The following is a 10,187-nucleotide window of genomic DNA, read 5'->3' on the forward strand; positions in this document are numbered from 1 at the left end:
TGCAGCTGAGATAGGCTCCAGCACCCCCCGCGGCCCCAAAAGGGACAAGCGGTAGAAAATGGCTAGATGGATAGATATTTTTTATAATATCCTATAAACTTTTAATGAGCAGGATGGGTTTGTTGTTTTTTTGTGGTGGTTTTATTTTTTTTATTTTTTTTTGCACCATGAGTTGGGAAGGTTGTTTTGATAGGGTCGTTTATGTGAATGCTGTGCACGGAATTGTATTGATGTGCAATTAATGGCCACTGACTTGAGTTACCTTCGTTGGCCACCAAATAGCGACTAAATGGCAGCTCTCAGGCTGCTGACTTTTTGTATATAATGTGAAAACGCCACGCCCCAGCCAAATTACTTATTGGACACTCCTGCTTTAAACAAACATGCAGCATGAATGTTTGGTTGTAAGTGTTCATGTGACGTTCTTGTGTTCAAAGGACGCCGCCAGTGGCAGGCAGTAGTACACCGGCAGCGCGACCAGCGAAAGCGATCGCCAATCATCCGAGCGCAGCCCTCATGGCACTCCGCAGAGGCTCTCGAAACCTGGTCTTCAGGGACTTCACGGTGAGTGGAACTCTTTTTCTTCCTCAACTCTTCAACTTTTGCCAAACCTCAGACTTCAGCCACTTGGTTGATGCATCATAAATACAAACCCTGTTTCCATATGAGTTGGGAAATTGTGTTAGATGTAAATATAAACGGAATACAATGATTTGCAAATCCTTTTCAACCCATATTCAATTGAATGCAATACAAAGACAACATATTTGGTGTTCAAACTCATAAACTTAATTTTTTTTTTGCAAATAATAATTAACTTAGAATTTCATGGCTGCAACACGTGCCAAAGTAGTTGGGAAAGGGCATGTTCACCACTGTGTTACATGGCCTTTCCTTTTAACAACACTCAGTAAGCGTTTGGGAACTGAGGAGACACATTTTTTAAGCTTCTCAGGTGGAATTCTTTCCCATTCTTGCTTGATGTACAGCTTAAGTTGTTCAACAGTCCGGGGGTCTCCGTTGTGCTATTTTAAGCTTCATAATGCGCCACACATTTTCAATGGGAGACAGGTCTGGACTATACAGGCAGGCCAGTCTAGTACCCGCACTCTTTTACTATGAAGCCACGTTGATGTAAAACGTGGCTTGGCATTGTCTTGCTGAAATAAGCAGGGGCGTCCATGGTAACGTTGCTTGGATGGCAACATATGTTGCTCCAAAACCTGTATGTACCTTTCAGCATTAATGGCGCCTTCACAGATGTGTAAGTTACCCATGTCTTGGGCACTAATACACCCCCATACCATCACACATGCTGGCTTTTCAACTTTGCGCCTATAACAATCCGGATGGTTCTTTTCCTCTGGTCCGGAGGACACGACGTCCACAGTTTCCAAAAACAATTTGAAATGTGGACTCGTCAGACCACAGAACACTTTTCCACTTTGTATCAGTCCATCTTAGATGAGCTCAGGCCCAGCGAAGCTGACGGCGTTTCTGGGTGTTGTTGATAAACGGTTTTCGCCTTGCATAGGAGAGTTTTAACTTGCACTTACAGATGTAGCGACCAACTGTAGTTACTGACAGTGGGTTTCTGAAGTGTTCCTGAGCCCATGTGGTGATATCCTTTACACACTGATGCCACTTGTTGATGCAGTACAGCCTGAGGGATGGAAGGTCACGGGCTTAGCTGCTTACGTGCAGTGATTTCTCCAGATTCTCTGGACCCTTTGATGATATTACGGAGCGTAGATGGTGAAATCCCTAAATTCCTTGCAATAGCTGGTTGAGAAAGGTTTTTCTCAAACTGTTCAACAATTTGCTCATGCATTTGTTGACAAAGTGGTGACCCTCGCCCCATCCTCGTTTGTGAATGGCTGAGCATTTCATGGAATTTCTTTTATACCCAATCATGGCACCCACCTGTTCCCAATTTGCCTGTTCACCTGTGGGATGTTCCAAATAAGTGTTTGATGAGCATTCCTCAACTTTATCAGTATTTATTGCCACCTTTCCCAACTTCTTTGTCACGTGTTGCTGGCATCAAATTCTAAAGTTAATGATTATTTGCCAAAAAAAAAATGTTTATGAGTTTGAACATCAAATATGTTGTCTTTGTAGCATATTCAATTGAATATGGGTTGAAAATGATTTGCAAATCATTGTATTCCGTTTAAATTTACATCTAACTCAATTTCCCAACTCATATGGAAATGGGGTTTGTAAATATTTACTGTAGATTCTAATTTGATTGAGCACTGAAGTATAGTTATGGTATGGTATGCCCTAAAACAGGGGTGTCAAACTTGTTTTCATTGAGGGCCACAGCGCAGTAATGGCTGCCTAATTAACATTATGCATGCGGGTAATAACCTGTGATTTATCATTTAGAAGATGCTTTGGTCATACTCTCTCTGATTTGTTAAAAACCCGTCACGTGACTACAGAGCACCATGTTTGCTTCCGACTTCGAAACCGAGTTAGCCATACTCTCTCTGTACACAGCTCTGGTTTATGGTGTGTTTTGGTGTTTGTTGCGCCCTAAAAAGTGTTAATGCTATAAATATTGCAGCTGTTTGTTTGTAACATGCACCCTAGTAGTAGTTTTCATTAAAACAGTTGGAGGTGTTGAAATCGCTAATACTAAGCAGTAGCATGTCGATAGCAAAGCCCATGTATGTTAGCTTCAAGCTAGCACATTTTTGGAAAGATTGAGCCATACTTAGTTTGAATCTATTACTTTGTTGGCATTGAAAATTGCAACATTACCTAGAGCAGGGGTGTCAAACTTGTTGTCATTGAGGGCCACGTCGCAGGGCCGCTTTTTTTAAAATTAATAAAAATTTTGCATGCTGGCAATAACCTGTGATTAATCAAAATTCAAACTGATCTGATTTTTTTTTAAATAAATATAATTTGACAGCATTGATATAAATGTGTACCAGTAATCACCTCATATTATTACACCATTGCCTATGCACTCGATTATAAGATTTTTTTTCATGTATTTATCATTTATTTACAAACTGTTATCTTTACTAACCTATTTTTGTAATACACTATATAATAATGTCATATTTGGCATGATTAGATAATAACGTTTAGAAGTTTTGCATTTTTTCCTGTCAAAATTGAAATAATTATAAGCCTTTCATTAACACACATTTTTCACGGGCCACATACACGGCCCATGAGTTTGACGCCTGTGCCCTAAAACTAAGTGTATTTCCTTGGTATTTTTGGCTAGGCGCTTGGTGCTACACTTTTACAGCAATGATTCTTGGGACATAAATCCTGTGAATATACAGTCTTTAATGTACAACTCATGTCTGACTTATTTTCTTCGCTGCAAAAAATATATGCTTAGTGAAATATCTAATTTTGTGGTGTTTTGTACAAATTGACTACTGGTATTTGTTTATACGTGCAGTAATCAGATGTGTCCTCATTTCTCTGCACTTTGCACATAAAATCATGTGTATTTGGGTTCGAAAAGGTGAAAACATTTACCGATTGTAATGTCAAATTTGGTATGTTGATCTCTTTTCTCAATAGATTGCAATGCCAATTTGCATGCATTTAGTTCATAATGTAGCTCGAAACACTCACGGTTGCTACTAAAATAAACTTTTACTTTGGGAGGGGGGGGGGGACTGAACACTCTAATTATGTTTTGTCTTTTTCTCCAGGATGAGAAAGAGGGACCAGTGACCAAACACATCAGACTAACTGCTGCCTTAACGTTAAAGAACATCGCCAAGCACTCGGACTGTGGTCGTATGTGAGTATTGACTCCGCCCTCTTAAGTTGTGTTTTGTTAGAATGCTTGGAAGCTTAAAGGGGAACTGCACTTTTTGGGGAGAATTTTGCCTATCATTCAAAATCCTCATGTATGACAGAACACATATTTTGCTTTTTTTATGCATTCTAACTCGTAAAAAAAAAACTAGCAAATGGGAGTTGCTCTATTATGCCTATAAAGTGCCTTAGAAAACATCTAAAAACCTCCATTAATGTTTTATATACACACTGTAAGTATTTATATGTAACTTGGTAACATTCATAATAACATGTAATATTTACCTATGTTGATCATTTTAAGCATACGACTGCGTATTAATTTCACAGACGCATCACAACGTTCACTTTCCCTTCAACAACAACAAGAAGACTACTAATCATGACAGACTTGATGATAGACAACAAAGACTACTTTGGGACAAATGATGATCCAGAAACTTCTATTTTTGAACCTGAATATAAGGAGGATGACCTACAGGTTTTAGAAGCTGTGTGCTAAACAGATGCAGCTTTAGTCAAACACTAAGACAAGCGGTAGAAAATGGATGGATGGATAAACAAGATATGTATATGTATATACTGTATATATATATAAATGCGCAGGGTAATTTCACCACACCAAGTGTGTGTGTTGCTATCAGTGGTGCTTTAACTTTTAACTTAACTTTACAAACTATCAAAATAATGAAATAATCACATCCTAATAAAGTGATGATGGGATGTTTATACAGTATTTTCCCTATTACATGAACAAATTCATCATAATCCTCACAAAGGTTTAAAAAAGCGTCTTTTTGTGTCTTTCTGGCCATCTCCAGTAGGGATGTCCGATAATGGCTTTTTTGCCGATATCCGATATTCCGATATTGTCCAACTCTTAATTACAGATACCGATATCAACCGATACCGATATATATACAGTCGTGGATTTAACACATTATTATGCCTAATTTGGACAACCAGGTATGGTGAAGATAAGGTCCTTTTTAAAAAATTATAAAATAAAATAAATAAATTAAAAACATTTTCTTGAATAAAAAAGAAAGTAAAACAATATAAAAACAGTTACATAGAAACTAGTAATTAATGAAAATGAGTCAAATTAACTATTAAAGGTTAGTACTATTAGTGGACCAGCAGCACGCACAATCATGTGTGCTTACGGACTGTATCCCTTGCAGACTGTATTGATATATAATGTAGGCCGATATCGGACATCTCTAATCTCCGGGTCTAAGTTGGATGTCAAAGTTGACCAACTTGTGGGTTTATGTCCCTAACCTTCTACTATCCAGGTGAGAGGCATGATTTATAATCTAGAATTAACTTTCATCAACTCAGAGGGGATGCAGCAGCTCAATATGTCAATATAGCAGCATAAGCTAGTTAGCGCTCTGCACAAGTAAAAGTAGTTCCTCTGCGTTAGCGCTTCTATCAATATCGCTAATACTTGGTTAGTAATCAGGTGACGACATGTAAGTGGCGTATTGTTGCCGCTTTTTGGATGTTTTCTTTTGGCCAAACGGCCTCTGTCTACATGCAAATGCATACACTTGATGTCATGCACGTTTTTGTCCAATCAGAAGCCTGGAATAGCAGCAACAACTGACTTGGTGGCATTACACCTGTTAGGTTTATTTTGATAAACTAGACTAGGGTTGTACGGTATACAACTACCGTAATTTCCGGACTATAAGCCGCTACTTTTTCCCCTCGTTCTGGTCCCTGCGGCTTATACAAGGGTGCGGCTTATTTACGGCCTGTTCTTCTCCGACACCGACGAAGAGGATTTCGGTGGTTTTAGTACGCAGGAGGAAGACAATGACACAATGATTAAAGACTGACTTTTCATATACCGGTAGGCTGGTTATTTTGATAACGTACAGGCGAGCACTTTGTATTACTTTGCACCGTTGTATTATTTGTACTCTGCACGAATGCTGTTCGCCATGTCAAAGATGTGAAAGTTTGATTGAATGATTGAAAGATTTATTGTTAATAAATGGGACGCTTTGCGTTCCCAAACAGTAATCTCTGTCCCGACAATCCCCTCCGTGGTAGCAGGAACCCCTATATACTACGGTAATTACTCATCAAAATCCTGCGGCTTATAGTCGGGTGCGGCTTATATATGGAGCAATCTGTATTTTCCCCTAAATTTAGCTGGTGCGGCTTATAGTCAGGTGCGGCTTATAGTCCGGAAATTACGGTAGTATTAGTATAGTAGCGCGATACTAAAAACATACATTTTAACAGACGTGTAGATGTTAAAAGAGAAAGTAAGCAGATGTTAACAGTAAATGAACAAGTAGATTAATAATTAATTTTCTACTACTTGTCCTTAATAATGTGTACAAAATAATAGGTGTATAAATGACACAATATGTTACTGCATAGACTAATTAGGAGTCTTTGTTTGTTTACTTACTACTAAAAGACAAGTTCACTTATTTTATTTAAGGACTAAATTGCAATAATAAACATATGTTTCATGTACCCTAAGATTTTTAGTTGAAATAAAGCCCATAATGCCATTTTTTTCGGTCCCCTTTCCAGGAAATTCCCATTGAAATGAATGGGACATTTTTCCAAGTTGCACAATTCCCACATTTTTCAACCTATTCCAACATCAACACCTTCCACTCATCCTGGACATTCAAACAACCATTTTTCCGAGGTGGTCTAAGAACTTGAAAAATTCCAGGTTTTCCCCAAATTCCGTAATACTATTTATTTAAAAAAAAAAAAAAAAAAAAAAACTGTTCCTATTTCAACATTTCTTGACCGATTTAAACAATTCCAACACCAACCAATTCAGCTCATTCTCTTAATAATGTTGTTGTTTTTTTAATCTCTCATTTCTCGAAATTCCCAAATTTCCGTGAAAATTCCCATTCAATAACATGAATGGGACATTTTTCAAAGTTCCACAACTCTGTTTTTTTCTCCGATTCAAACCGTTCCAACTCCAAAATACTCAGCCTGTTCAGGAATTGCAATTATTGAAAATAAAAAAAATCCTGGATTTCCTGGAATTTCCAGTTTTCAGGGACATTTTCATCATTCAAAATGAATTGGCCATTTTTCAAACTTCCACAATTCCCACATTTTTCAACCGATTCAAACCATTCCACCTTCAACACATTACACTCATCCTGGAAATTTCCACATTCAACAAATTTCCAGGAATTCCTGTTTTTTTCTAACCTTATTTCCAACCTTTCTTAGTGCCATGACTCCTTTGGCATTTTGCAACCAATTTCAACCGTTCCACTGTCAAAACATTCCTCTTAGTCAGGACAAAAAACCAAGGTGGTCTAAGAACTTGAAAAATTCCCAGTTTTCCCCAAATTCCATAATACCATTTTTCAATTAAAAAACGTTTCCTACTTCAACATTTCTTGACCGATTTAAACAATTCCAACACCAACCAATTCAGCTCATGCAGGACATTCATGCTCCTAATCATTTTGAAAAAAATCCTGCATTTCCCAAATTTCCAGGAAGTTCCCATTGAAATGAGACATTTTTCCAAGTTGCACAATTCCCACATTTTTCAACGTATTCGAAATTCAAACAACCATTTTTCCACGTTCAACAAATTTCCAGGAATTCCCGTTTTTTTTCTAACTTTATTTCCAACCTTTCTTAGTGCCATGACTCCTTTGGCATTTTCCAACCCATTTCAACCGTTCAAAACATTCCTCTTAGTCAGGACAAAAAAACCAAGGTGGTCTAAGAACTTCAAAAAATTCCCGGTTTTCCCCAAATTCCGTAATACCATTTTTCAATTAAAAAACGTTTCCTACTTCAACATTTCTTGACCGATTTAAACAATTCCAACACCAACCAATTCAGCTCATGCAGGACATTCATGCTCCTAATCATTTTCCAAAAAATCCCGCATTTCCCAAATTTCCAGGAAGTTCCAATTGAAATGAATGGGACCTTTTTCCAAGTTGCACAATTCCCACATTTTTCAAACTATTCAAACCATTCCAACATCAACACATTCCACTCATCCTGGACATTCAAACAATTTTTCCACATTCAACAAATTTCCAGGAATTCCTGTTTTTTTCTAACCTTATTTCCAACCTTTCTTAGTGCCATGACTCCTTTGGCATTTTTCAACCCACTGTCAAAACATTCCTCTTAGTCAGGACAAAAAAACCAAGGTGGTCAAAGAACTTGAAAAATTCCCGGTTTTCCCCAAATTCCGTAATACCATTTTTCAATTTAAAAACTGTGCCTATTTCAACATTTCTTGACCGATTTAAACAATTCCAACACCAACCAATTCAGCTCATGCTGGTAATCATTTTCAAAATAAATCCCGCATTTCCCAAATTTCCAGGAAGTTCCCATTGAAATGAATAGGACATTTTTCCAAGTTGCACAATTCCCACATTTTTCAACCTATTCAAACCATTCCAACATCAACACATTCCACTCATCCTGGACATTCAAACTAACTCTACCTTAGTCTGACTTTCAAAAAGCGAACAGGATGTGACGAAGGTGTTTCCCTGGGCCCTAGGAGGATCATTTAGAGCCCAACTATTGAAGAAATTGGACTCGTTTACTGACATGTGACTTGTTTTTTTTTGGTTGCAGCTTGGTAAAGAAGCACGAGACGCACCTGTCTGTGCTCGCACTAAGCAACATGGAGGTCTCCACCACGCTCGCCAAATGCCTTTATGAACTGACACGCTCGCTCCAGGCCTGACCCGCCTCCAAGACGCTCGCCCCCAGGCCGACGAGGAGGAAGGCAAAAGAGGCCGGCGAGCCGTAGCGGGGGTCGGCCTGGAGGGAAGCGCGGACCAGGACTCGGACCGAAGACCCGCTCATTATCAGCCCCTTCCACCTGTGTTTGAATCCCGTCACGCCCTGGACCACACACTCAAAAACTGCCACGGGGTCTTCCACCAGCTGCCCGTCTTTCCCCACCGCTTCCCCGAGGGACGACACGCCCCCCACCCCCCCTCAACACCAAACACGAGCACATTTTTTTAGCTTTGTTTTCGTCCCAGCGAGTGACGTTTAGACTGAAACGAAGACCACGGGGTGCACAGGGGGCGTCCCACAGGGTTGTGTGGAGGAGGACTCTGCTGGCAACTGGCGCCAATTTTTTTTTGTTTTTTCTTTCAATCTTGGTAGCTTGGTTTTCTTACTTGAGTCGATATATTTTCACTTATTTATTATTAATGAAATGAATACCATTACGATGAATAAAATCCTGTACATACGTTGTGAATATATATAAAGATGATGCAGCCACTGGAGAACTCGCTCTGTGGCGTTAAAGAGACGCATTACTTTGGTAGGATTGAATAAAGTAGTATGTTTTGTTTTTGGTTGTTGCTTTTTTTTTTATGATCCCTGGTCACTTGTATCCAATGTGATTCTATACTCAGCAGTGGATGAATGTACTTCGACCCTGTAAATACTTCTGCAAAGGTACTGATGCTGTAAAGCCCAGGGAGAGGAGGAGGAGGAGGAGAAAAAAAAAAAAGCAGTTTTTTTTGTGGAACTGTGACATTTTTGTATGATATAATACCTTGTAGAACTCATTTTGCTGGCTGAAAGAGTATGGAATAATATATCATGTCATTTTGTAGAAAAAAATATTGAAGGTATCCCCCCTCACACACACACAAGTGACATCTATCTATCCACTGTAAGCGTTTTGTCATCGTACGAGCTCCGTGCGCGTACCAAAATTCTTTTTGTATTGTAAATTGGTTGAAATACATGGAGTTTTTATACAGGTTTTCTCCTGTGTTCTTTGCTTTACGTGATATTATCTTCACCACTTTTTTCTATCCTGATATAGTGTGGAGTTTTATTGTACTATTTTTCCATCCCCTAACACCACGCCACATTCCGCCTCTCACGTCCTCTCCCGTCGCCCCACCACCCCCCACCCGCGTGTTGTGTACCATTTTGGAGCGGGGCGAGCCAAGCAGCATCCTCCCGTTTCTGCCGTGTCAGTAGGATGTGTGACTAAACATAGACCTAACAGTCTGTTAGAGATTGGCTTTATTTACTTTGGTGACTGTTTATAGTTTTTAAATAAAAAAAACACTGAACATTTTTGCTTTGCTTCCCTAGTTCTTCTGTCCTTTTTTTTTTTTTTTTTTTGTTAGGCGTTATGGAAATCAAACATTATGTGCACAAAAAATTAGGGTTTTCAGTACAACCTGTTGTTGCGTCTGACTAGTCTTCCTCTCAGGGAATTAAAGTCACTGGTCAATCCCAAATTATTTCAGATGACATATATGTTGAGTAAGATGGACCATCAAGACAGAATAGGAATATTATCACGTTTTACTAAAGCTTTAGGAGACCAGTCCTACAGTCCGTTAATAGCGGCATCTAGAAGC

At 38.9% G+C, this 10,187-nt stretch overlaps 1 protein-coding gene across 3 annotated transcripts in view; it reads left to right on the top strand.

Moving 5' to 3' along the window:
• The window catches only part of arid2 (AT-rich interactive domain 2), a 102,615-nt gene extending 93,462 nt beyond the window's left edge, over window positions 1–9,153 (top strand). For all 3 annotated transcript variants that reach the window (XM_062066290.1, XM_062066288.1, XM_062066289.1), the window contains exons 19-21: window positions 438–564; window positions 3,690–3,781; window positions 8,419–9,153. In XM_062066290.1, the coding sequence (XP_061922274.1) occupies window positions 438–564; window positions 3,690–3,781; window positions 8,419–8,530 (331 nt within the window). In that variant the 3' untranslated portion in view covers window positions 8,531–9,153. The remainder of the gene's footprint in view (window positions 1–437; window positions 565–3,689; window positions 3,782–8,418) is intronic.
• The last annotated feature ends 1,034 nt before the right edge of the window (window positions 9,154–10,187 follow it).

This window comes from Entelurus aequoreus, linkage group LG12, assembly GCF_033978785.1.
Source record: "Entelurus aequoreus isolate RoL-2023_Sb linkage group LG12, RoL_Eaeq_v1.1, whole genome shotgun sequence".
Lineage (NCBI taxonomy): Eukaryota > Metazoa > Chordata > Actinopteri > Syngnathiformes > Syngnathidae > Entelurus > Entelurus aequoreus.